At 43.4% G+C, this 18,482-nt stretch overlaps 1 protein-coding gene across 1 annotated transcript in view; it reads right to left on the bottom strand.

Moving 5' to 3' along the window:
• Window positions 1–599: 599 nt before the first annotated feature.
• The window catches only part of LOC115107764 (inactive dipeptidyl peptidase 10-like), a 104,867-nt gene continuing 86,984 nt past the window's right edge, over window positions 600–18,482 (bottom strand). The window contains exons 20-22 of the mRNA XM_029631387.2: window positions 4,309–4,381; window positions 3,947–4,020; window positions 600–2,011 (exon numbers count right to left, since the gene is read on the bottom strand). Coding sequence (XP_029487247.2) covers window positions 1,874–2,011; window positions 3,947–4,020; window positions 4,309–4,381 — 285 coding nt within the window. The 3' untranslated portion in view covers window positions 600–1,873. The remainder of the gene's footprint in view (window positions 2,012–3,946; window positions 4,021–4,308; window positions 4,382–18,482) is intronic.

The raw sequence follows: 18,482 nt of genomic DNA, 5'->3' as shown, positions 1-18,482 counted from the left end.
TTGATTCCCAATTTGTTTGTTGGTAGGAAACTGTACAGTAGAGAAACACCATTGTTCGGGCAATTACATCAGGTTGATTACATCAGGTAATCAACTAAAAAGTACATCAGACACCACAAAGCACTGTTAATCACTGCAAGTTCTGCTTCACGTTAATACACTGCACATAATAAACTTTGAGATTATGTTGGATGCTGTTCTACAAAGAGGTATCAACATCTCTCGCTCGCACACCACGACTGGTTTACATATGTTAGAGCTGGGTTGGAACAAAAGCCTGCAATTTGTTGCTCTCTAGGACCACAGCTGCCCACTCTTGGTGGAGATCCAATGTATAGTTATTGGGTGAAGTATGTCCTCCTCACTCCCAGGGAGCAGCATTTAGTCTATTAAACACAACACTGATAAACCATCTGCCTCAAGGCCCTCATTGGCTCTCAACTCAACTCATCAAAGGTGAGTCCAAGGTCAACGAACCGATGAAATACAGTATAATTGCCTGGATCATTTTGTCAATCAATACTAACAACACTGTGGTTGAATGTAATTTGTGCTGAATACCTTATGGTAATATATTTGTTTTTTCAGTGTTTTTTTAATTCACAATCATCACTGGAGGACAATCACAATAACCCCAAACCATCACCACCCCACCCCCCTTCAAAAACAACAAAATTAGCATGAACAAGCATTACAAAATCCATCCTAAGAAGAAAAATCTATTAAAACCAAAATTAACTGAAAAATATACACGACATACATGTCAAGTCATTCCATTCCCATAGACTAACCTATCCATGAGATCTGACATATCTAAAAAATATATGTATGTACACACTCTGCTGTATTGTACTGTACAAAATACGACAATACTTTAGGCTTCCCCCTGTAGACATGCAAACGCCTTACTTAGCCCTGCACAATGTCATGTGACGGCCTTTGTGACCACTCACCCCTAATTATAATTGGTTTATGACCTGACATTACAACTGCTATTGACTGTCTCTGAGACTGCACTGGCATGTTGCATCTCAAACAACTGAGCTGACACAGGTTAGTGTGAAGCTTCTAATAATCAAGGGATATGAATGCCAGTAAATGGTCTTGTGTAGCACTTCATAAGGCATTGAACATGTCTACATGAGACCCTTGTACAATTAAGTGTGCCCCAAAGGACTTATTGTCAGTGGGGGTCAAAGATGAGAGCATTCAGCCGGAATTGCACTTATTTGCGGACAACGTCACAGTCAAGGTGAACTTGCATTGCCTACAGTATGTCTCTGAAGAGCAGTGGAGCATATCCGTGTGCATCAAAACCCCAAAATAAAGAGAGGGTACAATTTAAAAGGGTACATATGTGTTTGTCTCTTCCAATGTCTACCACGATGAAAACTAACATGGCAAAACTAGTTTAGCTGAAAGGGGAAAAGAACCATGCACTTGTAAGTGTGGATGTTAAAACCCTAATGGCTCCTGCCGGAGATGGAGGCAGTCTGCTATGTGCTTTGCCGTGAGAGGGATTGTCTCAGAGGTGGAGATTGAAGTGGCATTTTGGATAAGTGAGAGTTCCCACTTGTAGTCTTGCCAATTCTGGTGTCCATTGTCTTTGACAGGTGTCCTTGGGAGTTCTCTGACTGCACACACAAACATACGCAGGCACACGCACAAACACTATCAAACTCTCTCTCAAATTAACACAAGCTATGTGATTTGCACACACACGCACATACCCACACACACACGCCGCAACTCTCACTGTCCACCTCTGCCTTAACACTTGGTCCAAAAGCCACCAGCCTTTCGTGCAGGCTTCAGCAATTTTTTTACAGTGAGGAAGTCCTGCAAAAGTCCTGCCGAAGGTCTCCACCACATCCTACTCTTCCTCCTCCTCATCATCATCGGGCAGCGGTAGGATCTCTTCCTTGAGACACTCCCTGTAGAAGCTGGTGAGCGAGGCAAAGAGGTGCAGCCTACTTCTCTGGGACAGGAAATGACCCTCATCTGGGTAGATCTAGAACACCACAACAATGAGCACAGCATGACCACGACATGTGCACAGCGGCATCAGTGAAAAGACAGTATACTTATATTTATTTAAACTACTACTTTATGGATGTGTGTAATTACTCTCCTCTCATCACAGTTTAGTTTAGCTTATTAGGATCCCCATTAGCTACTGCACATGCAACAGCTACTCTTCCTGAGGTCCACATGAAACGTACAAATACATGACAAAGTACAGGACAGTTATAGATTAGAACAACATATTAAATTACATTCCAAATCAAATGTAAATATGATTTATAGATTGGAGAGACACCAAGAGACAATAAAATTACTATTGACACACTATTCATATATACTGTACATATTCATATTCTTAGATACAGTACAGTTAAATTAGATCTTTAGAAAGAGGAGAGGCTCTGTGATACAAAATGTTTTTTATCAAGCTAAACTTGCTTTTTGCCCGAGTTACCTCTGGTGGCAGAGCATTCCATGATGACATGGCTCGACAGATAACTGAGAAGCGCATTGAATCGGTTTTTGGTTTGGGTACAAGTGAAGAAGCCCACAGTGGCATGTCTGGTGGGGTATGTATGTCTGTTTGAAGTGTATTCAAATAGATTGTACAAGTGATTAGGCATTTTCAACACACAAATGTTTCTTAAAAAGACTAGAACAGAAATAAATAGTCCATTTCTCCTCAACCCTCAACAATGAAAGACTATCATTCATGTTCTTGGTGTTAGTTCTGTGTGTGCAGTGAAGACAAGGCGTGCTGCTTTGTTTTGTGCCAGTCACAGCTTTGCTAGGTCTTTCTTTGCTGGCCATGACCATATTACCGGACAGTAATCAAGATGGGACACGATCAGAGCCTGAACAACTAGTACAGTTGTTCCTGTACGCAGAACATATTTTTAGAACTGACATACCTCTCCCCATCTTCACTTCAACTTTGTCAATATGACTTGAGCATGATAACTGACCATCCAATGTTACTTCTAGGGGTTCAGCTTCTTCAACTCAATGGTCACACCCTTTATGTGCATTTCCAGTTGTGATTCAAGTCTAAGAGAACGCTTTGAACCAAATACAATGATTTTGGTTTTAGATGTATATAAGGTCAGTTTATTGTTATTTACCAATTCTGACACTGAATACAACTCCTTCCTAAGAGTTTCAGTAAGTTCACTGGCTGTAGGTGCTGATGTGTAGTGTGTGCAATCATCAGCATACATAATCATTTTTAGCTTCTTGTAAGACAAGTTGCCAATAATTTGTAAAGATAGTAACGGCCCAAGGGATACCACACTGTCCTTACTTGTTAGAGAAGCTTCCCTTTTTTTAACCTTTATTTAACTAGGAAAGTCAGTTAAAGAACATATTATTATTTTGATTTAACTGCCTGTTCATGGGCAGAATGACAGATTTGTAACCTTGTCAGCTCTGGGATTTGAACTTACAACCTTTCGGTTACTAGTCCAATGCTCTAACCAGTAGGCCACACTCTCTGGGTTCTATTGGATAAGTAACTCTCCGACTATTTGATGACAGGTGACGTAAAGCCAGAGCAAGTGAGTTTTTCAGTAACAAATGATGATCAATAACATAAAAGGCTGCACTGAAATATAACTATACAGCTCCAACTATCATTGTATTATCCATGTATTTTAGCCAATCATCATTCCTCTGAGCCAGAACGGTAGAAGCTGAGTGCCCTTCCCTATATGCAGTGGCTGGTGTTACTGTATGTTTATGGTACTACAGACACTACAGTAACATACTGTACATACATAGCATGGGTAGGGTACTGCATAGTTTTGTTACTGTTAGTATACATTTAAAGCAATCATAGCTTGGGTAGACTTATGGCTTAAAGAATCTAGTGTACCTACACAGAACCTGTATTCTACAGTATAGTGGGCAATGACATTCTCCATACCTGCATCGAGTAGTTTGCTCCAACTTTCACAAGGTTCTTAATGAGCTCAGCAGTATGCTGAAAGTGGACATTGGCTGAAAGAAGCATAAGAAAATGTGTCAGCAGAATTCCGCTTGAATCGTCACGGGGAAGAGCAGCAAGATCACATAATGAAAGAAAACTTATATTTCATAAAAACGGTCATTTTTGTTAAAAGTTCTTCAGTTTTTGTCATTGTTAGATTATTGCTGTTTTAAGTATCGTTTGGCAAGACGCACACTGCAGACTGGTCCTACATAGTAAATAACAACACAACAGCTACATAACTGACCCCAGATCATTGTTGATGCCTTTTTCTTGGTTTCACATAGTTAGTCACTCACCATCTGCTGTGCCGTGTACAAGCATCAGAGTCTGTTCCCTCAGTGGCTGGACATTCTGCAACACACTGGAGAACTGCAACAGAGCCAACCATAGAAGTGTTAAGAGTATTAGAAAGAGTTTGCTGGCATATTGTTAGAAAGGGAAGGTCAACAAGCATTCCTAGTGGCTAGTGAAAGTCTTTACATCCCTTGCACAGTCTTCACATTCTGCTGCCGAAAATTTTTATTTAAAAATGTATTAAATTAGATTTAGTTTTTTATTGATCTACACAACTTACTCAACACTTTCAAAGTAAAAAAATAAATATATATATTTAAAAAATGAAGATGTATTGATTGTGTGCCTTCACACCCCAGAGATAATACTTGGTAAAATAACCTTTGGCAGCCATTACAGTTGTGAATCATGTTTGAATAAGATTCTATCAACATTGCACAACTCTTATGGCAACATGCACTGAGTGTACAAAACATTGAGTTCCACCTACGCTTTAGCACTCAGAACAGTCTCATTTCGTTGGGGCATGGATTCTACAATGTGTCGAAAGCATTCCACAGGGATGCTGGCCCATGTCAACTCCAATGCTTCCACAGTTGTGTCATGTTGGCTGGATGACCTTTGGGTGGTGGACCATTCTTGATTTTATTTTTATTTAACCTTACTTTAACTAGGCAAGTCAGTTAAGAACAAATTCGTATTTACAATGACGGCCTACCAAAAGGCAAAAGGCCTCCTGCAGGGACGGGGGCTGGGATTAAAAATACAAAAAATGAATAAAATATAAATATAGGACAAAACACACATCATAACAAGAGAGTCAACACAACACTACATAAAGAGAGACATAAGACAACAACATAGCAAGGCAGCAACAGATGACAACACAGCATGGTAGCAACACAACATAACAACAACATGGTAGCAACAAACATGGTAGCATCACAAAACATGGTGCAAACATTATTGGGCACATTATCGGGCAGACAGCAGCACAAAGGGCAAGAAGGTAGAGTCAACAATACATCACACAAAGCAGCCACAACTGTCAGTAAGAGTGTCCATGATTGAGTTTTTGAATGAAGAGATTGAGATAAAAATGTCCAGTTTGAGTGTTTGTTGCAGCTCGTTCCAGTAGCTAACTGCAGCGAATTGAAAAGCGGAGCAACCCAGGGATGTGTGTGCTTTGGGGATCTTTAACAGAATGTGACTGACAGAACACGTATTGTATGTGGAGGATGAGGGCTGCAGTACATATCTCAGATAGAGAGGAGTGAGGCCTAAGAGGGTATAAATAAGCATAAACCAGTGGGTCTTGCGAGGGGTATACAGAGATGACTAGTTTACAGAGGAGTATAGAGTCCAGTGATGTGTCCTATAAGGAGCATTGGTGGCACATCTGATGGCCGGATGGTAAAGAACATCTGGCTGCTCGAGAGCACCCTTACCTGCTGATCTATAAATTACGTCTCCGTAATCTAGCATGGGTAGGATGGTCATCTGAATCAGGGTTAGTATGGCAGCTGGGGTGAAAGAGGAGCGATTACGATAGAGGAAACCAAGTCTAGATTTAACTTTAGCCTGCAGCTTTGATATGTGCTGAGAGAATGACAGTGTACCGTCTAGCCATACTCCCAAGTACTTGTATGAGGTGACTTCCTAAAGCTCTAAATCCTCAGAGGTAGTAAACACACCTGTGGCACAACAGAGGTAGTAAACACACCTGTGGACACAACCCAACCAAGCCGCACTGCTTCTTGACACAATGCCCACTTAACCCGGAAGCCAGCCACACCAATGTGCAATGTGTTGGAGGAAACACCATGCACCTGGCGACCGTGTCAGCGTGCACTGCGCCCGGTCCTTCACAGGAGTTGCTAGTGCGCGATGGGACAACCAAACCCTCACCTAACCTGGACGACGCTGAGCCAATTGTGTGCCACCCCAACGGTCTCCGGGTCACGGCCGGCTGCGACAGAGCCTGGTAAGAAAGCTTTGTTGTAGAGAATTTAACATAAAATCCAGGGAGGGTCCAGCTGAGAATAAGACTATCATCTGCATATAAATTAATGGGAGAGCTTCCTACTGCCTGAGCTATGTTGTTGATGTAAATTGAGAAGAGCGTGGGGCCTAGGATGAGCCTTGGGGTATTCCCTTGGTGACAGGCAGTGGCTGAGACAGCAGATTTTCTGACTTTATACACTGCACTCTTTGAGAGAGGTAGTTAGCAAACCAGGCCAAAGACCCCTCATAGACAACAATACTCCTTAGCTGGCCCACAAGAATGGAATGGTCTACAGTATCAAAAGCTTTGGCCAAGTCAATAAAAATGGCAGCACAATATTTCTTAGAATCAAGGGCAATGGTGACATCATTGCGGAACTTTAAGGTTGCAGTGACACATCCATAACCTGAGCGGAAATCAGATTGCATACCCGAGAGAATACTATAGACATCAAGAAAGCCAGGCAGTTGATTAGACAAGTTTTTCCAAAACTTTTGACACAAAAGGCTAAATAGACAGTTAGGATCAGCTTGATCTCCCCTTTAAATAAAGGAAGAAACGTGGCTGCATTCCAAACAATGGGAACCTCCCCAGAAAGGATAGACAGGTTAAAAAGGTTGGAGATAGGCTTGGCGATGATAGGGGCAGCAACCTTAAAGAAGAAAGGGTCTAAACCATCTGACCCAGATGTTTTTTTGGGGTCAAGCTTAAGGAGCTCCTTTTTCCTTTCTCAGTGACTGCCTGCAGGGAGAAACTTTGTAGCGAGGAAGGGGAAAAAAAGAGGGAGAAGCATCGGGGATAGTCCCATTAGAAGGGATGGGAGTTGAGGAAATGTTGGACGGGCAAGGAGGCATGGCTAAGTACAATAGAAATCCTGACTTAACGAAGTGGTGATTAAAGACCTCAGCCATGTACTTCTTGTTATTAACAACCACATCATCAACATTAAGGGACATGGGCAGCTGTGAGGATGTCACGAACATTGTTGTAAGAATTGGACCAAAATGCAGCGTGGTTTGGGTTCATCATCTTTTATTATATGTGAACCGGCACAAAAACAATAAAGAGCAAAGAAACGAACGTGCAGCTTTGTCGTGCTCAAAGGCAACAATACTAAAACAAGATCGCACAACAAACATGTGGGAAAAGGCTGCCTAAGTATGATCCCCAATCAGAGACAATGATAGACAGCTTCCTCTGATTGGGAACCATACCAACCGAGAAATAAAGAAACTAGAATGCCCACCCTAGTCACACCCCGACCTAACCAAAATAGAGGATAAAGGATCTCTAAGGTCAGGGCGTGACAGTACCCCCCCCCCAAAGGTGCGGACTCCGGACGAAAAACCTGACTCTATAGGGGAGGGTCCGGGTGGGCATCTAGCCTCGGTGGCGGATCCGGTGCGGGACATAGACCCTGCTCCGCTCGCGGATCTGCCCGCTTCGGTGGCGACTCTGGTGCGGGGATCGTCGCCGGAAAATCCGGACCATGGATCGTCGCCGGAGGAACCAGACCGTGGATCATCGCCGGGGACTCCGGACCGTGGATCATCGCCGGAGGAACCGGACCGTGGATCGTCGCCGGAAGCCCCGGACCGTGGATCGTCGCCGGGACTCCGGACTGGGAACCCTCGCTGGAGGCTCCGGACTGGGAACCCTCGCTGGAGGCTCCGTACTGGGAACCCTCGCAGGAGGCTCCGGACCATGGATCATCACTGGAGGCTCCGGCCATAGATCGTCACTGGAAGCTCCGGACTGCAGACCGTCGCTGGAGGCGCCGGACTGGGAACCGTCGCTGGAGGCTCCGGACTGGGAACTGTCGCTGGAGGCTCCGGACTGGGAACCGTCGCAGGAGGCTCCGGACTGCAGACCGTCGCTGGAGACTCTGGACTGCAGACCGTCACTGGAGGCCTGGTGCGTGGAGCTGGCACAGGGCATACCAGACGCACTGGAGGCCTAGTGCGTGGAGCTGGCACAGGGCATACCGGGCTGGGGAGACGCACAGGAGGCCAGGTGCGTTGAGCCGACAGAGGACGTACCGGGCTGGAGACACACACAGGAGGCCTGGAGCGTGGAGCCAGCACAGGACGTACCGGGCTGTGGAGGCACACTGGAGGAATGGAGCGTAGAGCTGGCACAACGTGTACTGGACAGATGACAACCTTCGCACGGCAAGTGCGGGGAGCTGGCACAGGATGCACCGGGCTGTGGAGGCGCACTGAAGACACGGTGCGTAGAACCGGCTCAGGACGTACTGGGACGTGGAGGCGCACTGGAGGTCTGGAGCGTAAAGCTGGCACAACGTGTCCTGGACAGATGACAACCTTCGCACGACAAGTGCGAGGAGCTGGCACAGGACGTACCCGGCTTTGGAGGCGCACTGGAGACACGGTGCGTAGAACCGGCACACATTGTTCCGGAATGATAACACGCTCCTCAAAGCGAGTGCGGAGAGCTGGCACAGGACGTACTGGGCTGTGGAGGCGCACTGGAGACCTGGTGCGTGGAGCCGGCACAGATGGTACCGGACAGATAGCATGCTACTCAGGACGAATACGGGGAGCTGACACAGGTAGCATCGGACGGCTAACACGGTCCTCAGGGCGAATGTCTTGCCTCTCCAGCCAAACCAACAGCTCCTTCGCTTCACTCTCTTCACATTTCACCAACCACTCCTCGAAGGTCTCTATCTCACCCCTCCGTTCACTCTCGCTCAATCTATCCAACGCTTCCTCCATGGTCTCTGACTCAGCGCCGCTGACCACCCCATGTGCCTCCACCCAGATTTTTTTTTGAGGCTGCTTCTTGGGCCTACATCGTGGCCGCTAACCCCGGTGTCGTCGCTGTCCCTGCTTCCATGGCAGGCTTTTGTCTCCTGCCATTATTTCGTCCCAAGTCCAGGATGTCCTCCACTCTTGGCTTTCCTCCCAGGCCCAGGATCCCTGCTCCTCCTGGGCATGCTGCTTGGTCTGTGGATGGTGGGATCTTCTGTCACGAACGTTGTTGTAAGAATCGGACCAAAATGCAGCTTGTTTGGGTTCATCGTCTTTTATTATGTGAACCAGCACAAAAACAATAAAGAGGAAAAAAACTAACGTGAAGCTATGCAGTGTTCACAAGCAACTATACACAAACAAGATCCCACAACAAACAGGTGCGAAAAGGCTGCCTAAGTATGACCCCCAATCAGAGACAACGATAGACAGCTGCCTCTGATTGGGAACCATACCAGGCCAACCTAGAAATAAAGAAACTAGAATGCCCACCCTAGTCACACCCCGACCTAACCAAAATAGAGAATAAAGGATATCTAAGGGTGTGATAGAGGAGTGTTATTTCTCCAGGTCTTTAACCGTTTTCCAGAACTTCTTGGGGTTAGACCCACAGAGACATAACTGCTCCTTAAAGTAACTAACTTTGCCTTCCGGATAGCCCGAGTGCACTTATTTCTCATTTGCCTGAACGACAGCCAGTTAGCCTGACTATGCGTGTGCCGAGCCTTTCGCCAAATGCAATTATTGAGAAGGAGTAACTCTGCAAGATCACGGTTGAACCAGGGGTTGAACATGTTTCTAATTATCATTTTCTTTATGGGGGCGTGTTTATTAACAATACCACAGAAAATATAAAAAAATAAGGTCCTTCGACAGAGGGGATCAAGCTGATTCTATACCATTTTACAGGAAGGCTTGCTCATTCAAGTTTCTTAGCAAGGGTCTATGGCAAATCACGACAAGTCATTTCACTGAGCAGCCATTACGAACACAGGCTGTAAAACAGTGATCTCAAAGGTCATTACAGAAACACCAGACTGATACCTATCAGGATTATTTGAGAGGATAACATCGAGGAGAGAAGCCTTTTCTGCGTGTTTGGAGTAACACGTTGTGGGATTGGTAATAATCTGAGAAAGATTTAGGGAGTCCCATTGCTTTGGGACTTAGTCAGGTGGTTAAAGCATGTCCCAGTTTAGGTCACCTAGCAGGACAAATTCAGACTCAGTGTAAGGGGCCAGAAGAGAGCTTAGGGTACAGGCTGGTGCTGATGGAGGACAATAGCACCCAGCAACAGTCAAAAAATAGCTATTTGGTTTTAATGCTTAAAACCAGCTAATCAAATTGTTTGGTGACAGACTTGGTGTAGACAACCGAGCACTGAAGGTGATCCTTGGTAAAGACTGCCACTCCCCCTCCTTTGGAAGATCTGTCTTGCAGAAAAACGTTATAACCAGAAAGGTTAACATCAGCATTCTAAACACTCCTCCTTAACCACGTCTCAGTAATGACCAACACATCTAGATTGGAGCTGTAAACCCACACTTTCAATTGAAAGAACTCACAAAAATCTGTTGAACGTGAAAAACCCAGCAGTGTTTTAGTTCTTGACACCGATGCACTTGACACCTACTACCATACTCTCTTTAAAGGCACTTACATCTTTTGTCTTGCCTATTCACCCTCAGAAAGGCACACATACACAATCCATGTCTAAATTCTTATTTAAACTGTGTCCTTCCTTTCATCTACACTGATTGAAGTGGATTTAACAAGTAACATCAAGAAGGGATTATAGCTTTCACCTGGATTCACCTGTTCAGTCTATGTCATGGAAAGAGCCGTTCTAAAATGTTTTGTACACTCAGTCTATATACATTATTTTTGATTGCAGACTGAGAATGGACCATTCAGGAACACTCAACATCTCTTTAAAAGCCACTCTGGTGTGTCTTTGGGTGTAATTGTGTAATGGGTGTAATTGTTCCACTGAAAAATAAAACTCCCCAGGGTTTTCAAAAGCCTACGGCAGGTTTTTCTTTAACTTTGTACCTGGGCTTTCCTCCTTTCATTTTTATTTTAATCTTCACAAACTACCCAGTCCCTGATTTTGCAACCTTAAAACTTAAAAATACAGTGCATTCACTCAACATTATTGGCCTGTTTTACAAAGTGAAGGCTGTGTTAAAAAATATCCACTTCAAATTATCCGTTCTGTTTGCAACAAGCCTGTTAAGTAATACTGCAAGACAACACAGCAAAGAAATTAACTTGTGAGGCGAAATAAAAACAACAGGTTTGGGTCATATCCAATACAACATAACACAGAGTGAAACCCTCTGTATTTTTTGGATTGTGTCGGCAGCATCATGTTATGGGTATGCTTGTCACCGACAGGGACTAGGGCAAAGAGCAAAGCCCAGGTAAAAAGTTAGAGGACAACCTGTCTCAGTCTTCTGATAAACTAAACCTGGGATAGAGCAGGACAATTATAAACAAAAAAAAAGAATGCCAAAGAAAATGCCAGAATGGCTTTCCAGGAGGTGTTGAATGTTCCTGAGTGATCTAGTGACAATCCATACTTGCTGAAAAAGTCTAAACAGCTTGAATAATATCAAACAAGGTTTGAAAATTATTATCCATCAATGATTTCCAACCAAATGTACTGAGCTTGAGACATTTTTACAAAAACAATGGATATACACTACTGTTCAACAGTTTGGTGTCATTTAGAGAAATAAAATCACGTATTTTTGTCCATTAAAATAACATCAAATCGATCACAAATACAGTGTGGACATTGTTAATGTTGAAATTGCCTATTGTAGCTGGAAACTGACTATTTTTTAAATGGAATATCTACATAGGTGCACAGAGGCCCATTATCAGCAATGGCACATTGTGTTATCTAATCCAAGTTTATCATTTTAAAAGGCTAATTGATCATTAGAAAACCATTTTGCAATAATGTTAGCACAGCTGAAAACTGTTGTACTGATTAAAGAAGCAATAAAACTGGCAGCCTTTGGACTAGTTGAGTATCTGGAGCATCAGAATTTGTGGGTTCGATTACAGGATCAAAATGGCCAGAAATAAATAACTTCCTTCTGAAACTCTTTAGTCTATTCTTGTTCTGAGAAATGAAGGCTATTCCATGCGAGAAATTGCCAAGAAACTGAAGATCTCGTACAATGCTGTGTACTACTCTTCACAGAACAGCGCAAACTGCCTCTAACCAGAAAATAAAGAGGAGTGGGAGGCCCTGGTTCACAACTGAGGAAGAAGACAAGTACATTAGAGTGTCTAGTTTGAGAAACAGACGCCTCACAAGTCCTCAACTGGCAGCTTCATTAAATAGTACCCACAAAGCACCAGTCTCAACGTCAAAAGTGAAGAGGCGACTCTGCGATGCTGGCCTTCTAGGCAGAGTTGAAAAGACAAGGCCATATCCCAGACTGGTCAATTAAAAAAAAAAATTAAGATGGGCAAAAGACCAGAAACTGGATAGAGGAATATTGGAAAAAAAGTGTTATGGACAGACAAATCTAAGTTTGAGATGTTCGGATCACAAAGAAGAACATTCATGGGACACAGAAAAAATGTAAGGATGCTGGAGGAGTGCTTGACGCCAGCTGTTAAGCATGGTGGAGGCAATGTGATGGTCTGGGGGTGCTTTGGTGGTGGTAAAGTGGGAGATTTATACAGGGTAAAAGGGATCTTGAAGGAAGCTATGACTCCATTTAGCAATGCCATGCCATACCCTGTGGACGGCGATTCATTGGAGTCAAATTCCTCCTACAACAGGACAATGACCCAAAGAGCAGCTCCAAACTATGCAAGAACTAGTTACGGAAGAAGCAGTCAGCTGGTATTCTGTCTATAATGGAGAGGCCAGCACAGTCAACCCTATTGAGCTGTTGTGGGAGCTGCTTGGCCGTACGTAAGAAGTGCCCATCAAGCCAATCCAACTTGTGGGAGGTGCTTCAGGAAGCATGGGGTGAAATCTCTTCAGATTACCTCAAGAAATTGACAACTAGAATGACAAAGGTCTGCAAGGCAGTAATTGCTGCAAATGGAGGATTCTTTGACGAAAGCAAAGTTTGAAGCACACATTTATTATTTCAATTAAAAATCGTTATTTATAACCTTGGCAAAGTCTTGACTATATTTTCTATTCATTTTGTTTTCATGTAAAACAAGGACATTTCTAACTGACCCCAAACTTTTGAAAGGTAGTGTGTTGCCCTAAGAGTTCTGCAAAGTTGGTAGAATATCATAAAAATGAGTCACAGAGGCTGCCAAAGATGCTTCCACCAAGTTTTAATTCTGGAGCTGGAAGACATACGCGATCAAGATAATCAATTCTCTATCATTTTCATTTACTTGGAAACTGTGGAGTGGGTTCAAATCAAATTAAACATTATTTGTCAAGTGCGCTGAATACAACAGGTGTTGTAAAATTCTTACTTACAAGCCCTTAACCAACAATTTAGTTCAAGAAATAGAGTTAGGAAAATATTTTATAAATAAAGTAAAGTAAAAAATAAAATAAAAAGTAACACAATAATATAACAATAACGAGGTTATATACGGGGGTAGGGGTGCTGAGTCAATGTGCAGGATTACAGGTAGACAAGATCATTTGTACATGTAGGTAATGGTAAAGTGACTATGCATAGACAGTAAACAGTGAGTAGCAGCAGTGTAAAAACAAAAGGGGTAGAAGCTGTTAAGCAGCCTTTTGGACCTAGCGCTCCGGCACCGCTTGCGTTCGGTAGCAGAGAGAACAGTCTATGACTTGGGAGACTGGAGTCTTTGACAATTTTTTGGGCCTTCCTCTGACACCATCTAGTATATAGGTCCTGGATGGAAGGAAGCTTGGCCCCTGTGATGTGCTGTGCTGTACGTACTACCCTCTGTAGCGCCTTATGGTCGAATGCCAAGTGGGTACCATACCAAGCGGTGATGCAACTGGTCAGGATAGTCTCGATGGTGCAGCTGTAGAATGTTTTGAGGATCTGGGACCCATGGCAAACCTTTTCAGTCTCCTGAGGGGGAAAAGGTGTTGTTGTGCCATATTCACAACTTTCTTGGTGTGCTTGGACCATGATAGTTCATTGGTGATGTGGACACCAAGGAACTTGGAACTCTCGACCCACTCCACTGCAGCCCCTTGATGTGAATTGGGGGGGGGGTGTTCGGCCCTCCTTTTCCTGTAGTCCACGATCATCTCCTTTGTCTTGCTTACGTTGAAGGAGAGGTTGTTGCCCTGGCACCACACTGCCAGGTCTCTGACCTCCTCCCTATAGGCTGTCTCTTCGTTGTCGGTGATCAGGCCCACCACTGTTGTGTTATCAGCAAACTTACCGATGGTGTTGGAGTCGCGCTTGGCCAAGCAGTCACAGGTGAACAGGGAGTACAGGAAGGGACTAAGCACGCACCCCTGAGGGGCCCCAGTGTTGAGGATCAGCGTGGTAGATGTGTTGTTGCCTACCCTTACCATCTGAGGGTGACCCGTCAGGAAGTCCAGAATCCAGTTGAAGAGGGAGGGGTTTAGTCCCAGGGTCCTTAGCTTAGTGACGAGCTTTAAGGGCACTATGGTGTTGGCCATGAGCTGTAGTCAATGAACAGCATTCTCACATACAGTTGAAGTCGGAAGTTTACAAACATTCAGGTTGGAGTCATTAAAACTTGTTTTTCAGCCATTCCACAAATTTCTTGTTAACCATCTAGAGTTTTGGCAAGTCGGTTAGGATATCTACTTTGTGCATGACACAAGTACATTTTTACAATGATTATTTCACTTATAATACACTGTATAACAACTCCAGTGGGTCAGAAGTTTACATACACTTAGTTGACTGTGCCTTTAAACATCTAGGAAAATTACAGAAAATGATGTCATGGCTTTAGAAGCTTCTGATAGGCTAATTGACATCATTTGAGTCAATTGGAGGTGCACCTGTTGATGTATTTCAAGGCCTACCTTCAAACTCAGTGCCTCTTTGCTTGACATCATTAGAAAATCAAAAGAAATCAGCCAAGACCTCAGAAAAAAAATTGTAGACCTCCACAAGTCTGGTTCATCCTTGGGAGCAATTTCCAAATAGCTGAAGGTACCACTTTCATCTGTACAAACAATAGTACGCAAGTATTAACACCATGGGACCATGCAGCCATCATACCGCCCAGGAAGGAGATGCGTTCTGTCTCCTAAAGATGAAAGTACTTTGGTGCAAAAAGTTCAAATCAATCCCAGAACAACAGCAAAGGACCTTGTGAAGATTCTGGAAAAAACAGGTACAAAAGTATCTATATCCACAGTAAAACGAGTCCTACGTCGACATAAACTGAAAGGCCGCTCAGCAAGGAAGAAGCCACTGCTCCAAAACTGCCATAAAGAAAGCCAGACTACGGGTTGCAACTGCACATGGGGACAAAGATCGTACTTTTTGGAGAAATGTCCTCTGGTCTGATTAAACAACAATAGAACTGTTAGGCCATAATGACCATTGTTATGTTTGGAGGAAAAGGGGGAGGCTTGCAAGCCGAAAGAACACCATCCCAACCGTGAACCACAGGGGTGGCAGCATCATGCTGTGGGGGTGCTTTGCTGCAGGAGAGACTGGTGCACTTTACAAAATAGATGGCATCATGAGGCAGGAAAATGGTGGATATATTGAAGCAACTCAAGACATCAGTCAGGAAGTTAAAGCTTGGTCGCAAATGGGTTTTCCAAATGGACAATGACCCCAAGCATACTTCCGAAGTTGTGGAAAAATGGCTTAAGGACAACAAAATCAAGATATTGGAGTGGTCATCACAAAGCCCTGACCTCAAACCTATAGAAAAAGTGTGGGTAGAACTGAAAAAGTGTGAGCGAGCAAGGAAGGCTACAAACCTGACTCAGTTCCACCAGCTCTGTCAGGAGGTATGGGCCAAAATTCACCCAACTTATTGTGGGAAGCTTGTAGAAGGCTACCCAAAACGTTTGACCCAAGTTAAAACATTTAAAGTCAATGCTACCAAATACTAATTGAGTGTATGTAAACTTCTGACTCACTGTCAATGTGATGAAAGAAATAAAAGCTGAAATAAATCATTCTCTCTATTATTATTCTGACATTTCGCATTCTAAAAACAAAGTGGTGATCCTAACTGAACTAAGACAGGGAATTTTTACTAGGATTACATGTAAAAAAAAAGAGTGAAAAACTGAGTGTAAATCTATTTGGCTTAAGGTGTATGTAAACTTCCGACTTGAACTGTAGGTGTTCCTTTTGTTCAGGTGGGAAATGGCAGTGTGGAGTGTGATTGAGATTCTTTTGGGGCAGTATGCGAATTGGAATGGGTCGAGAGTTTCCGGGATGATGCTGTTGATGTGTGCCATGACCAGCATTTCAAAGCACTTCATGGCTACCGACGTTAGTGATACAGGGAGGAAGTCATTTATGCAGGTTATCTTCACTTCTGGGCACAGGGACTATGGCGGTCTGCTTGAAACATGTAGGGATTACAGACTCATCAGGGAGAGGTTGAAAATGTCAGTGAATATATATATATATATATATATATATATATATACCATACATATGTATATATGTATGGTAGAAAATAAGTATTTGGTCAATAACAAAAGTTTCTCAATACTTTGTTGTATACCTTTTGTTGGCAATGACAGAGGTCAAATGTTTTCTGTAAGTCTTCACAAGGTTTTCACACACTGTTGCTGGTATTTTGTCCCATTCCTCCATGCAGATCTCCTCTAGAGCAGTGATGTTTTGGGGCTGTTGCTGGGCAACACGGACTTTCAACTCCCTCCAAAGATTTTCTATGGGGTTGAGATCTGGAGACTGGCTAGGCCACTCCAGGACCTTGCTGATGGAAGGAGGTTTTCACTCAAAATCTCACGATACATGGCCCCATTCATTCTTTCATTCACTGGTCCCTTTGCAGAAAAACAGCCCCAAAGCATGATGTTTCCACTCCCATGCTTCACAGTATGTATGGTGTTCGTTCGTTAGATGCAACTCGGCATTCTTTGTCCTCCAAACACGACGAGTTGAGTTTTTACCAAAAAGTTATATTTTGGTTTCATCTGACCATATGACATTCTCCCTGGCTTAAGCAGGGGGACACGCCTGGCATTGCAGAATTTGAGTCCCTGGCGGCGTAGTATGTTACTGATGGTAGGCTTTGTTACTTTGGTCCCAGCTCTCTGCAGGTCATTCCCTAGGTCCCCCCTTGTGGTTCTGGGATTTTTGTTCACCGTTCTTGTGATCATTTTGACCCCACGGGGTGAGATCTTGCGTGGAGCCCCAGATCGAGGGAGATTATCAGTGGTCTTGTGTGTCTTCCATTTCCTAGTAATTGCTCCCACCGTTGATTTCTTCAAACCAAGCTGCTTACCTATTGCAGATTCAGTCTTCCCAGCCTGGTGCAGGTCTACAATTTTGTTTCTGGTGTGTTTCGGAGGCTGGTAAGTCTAATGAACTTAACCTCTGCCGCAGAGTTAAGTCTGGATCTTCCTTTCCTGTGGCGACCTTCGTGAGAGCCAGTTTCATCATAGAGCTTGATGGTTTTTTATGACTGCACTTGAAGAAACTGTCAACGTTTTTGAAATGTTCTGCATTGACTGACATTCATGTCTTAAACTATTGATTGAATGTCATTGCTCTTTGCTTATTTGAGCTTTTCTTGTCATAATATTGTCTTGGTCTTTTGCCAAATAGGGCTATTATCTGTGTACCACCTCTACCTTGTCACAACACAACTGATTGTCTCAAATGAATTTAGGAAAAAAATAAATCAGACAAATGACCTTTTAACAAGGCACACCTGTTAATTGAAATGCATTCCAGATGACTAACTCATGAAGCTGGTTGAGAGAATGCCAAGAGTGTGCAAAGCTGTCATCAAGGCAAAGGGTGGCTACGTTGAATAATCTATAATATAAAATATATTTTCATTTGTTTCACACTTCTTTGGTTAACCAGATGATTCCATATGTGTTCTTTCATCGTTTTGATGTCTTCACTATTATTCCACAAAGTAGAAAATAGTAAAAAAAATAAAAACCCTTGAATGATTGGGTGTGTCCAAACTTTTGACTGGCACTGTAGGTTCTGTAGATTTGTAGGAAAACTATCAAATGTAATCCCTTTTCAGAATAAATTTGAAGGAAGCAAAATGTGAAGACTGTGCAAGGTGTTGGCAGATGTTCTTTTCACTTTGTCGTACAGGCCAGTAATGTGGAGGGAATGCACTGTATTTTCATGTTTTGTGAATGCAAAATCATGTTGTTGATATGCTTGTCACCGGCAGGGACTGGGAGGCTTGTGAGGATTGAAATAAAAAAATTAAGGAGCAAAGCCCAGGTATAAAGTAAAGGAAAAAC

The sequence above is a fragment of the Oncorhynchus nerka genome, linkage group LG3 (assembly GCF_034236695.1).
Source record: "Oncorhynchus nerka isolate Pitt River linkage group LG3, Oner_Uvic_2.0, whole genome shotgun sequence".
In the NCBI taxonomy this organism is placed as follows: domain Eukaryota; kingdom Metazoa; phylum Chordata; class Actinopteri; order Salmoniformes; family Salmonidae; genus Oncorhynchus; species Oncorhynchus nerka.
This window is presented reverse-complemented; position numbering and strand designations above follow the sequence as displayed.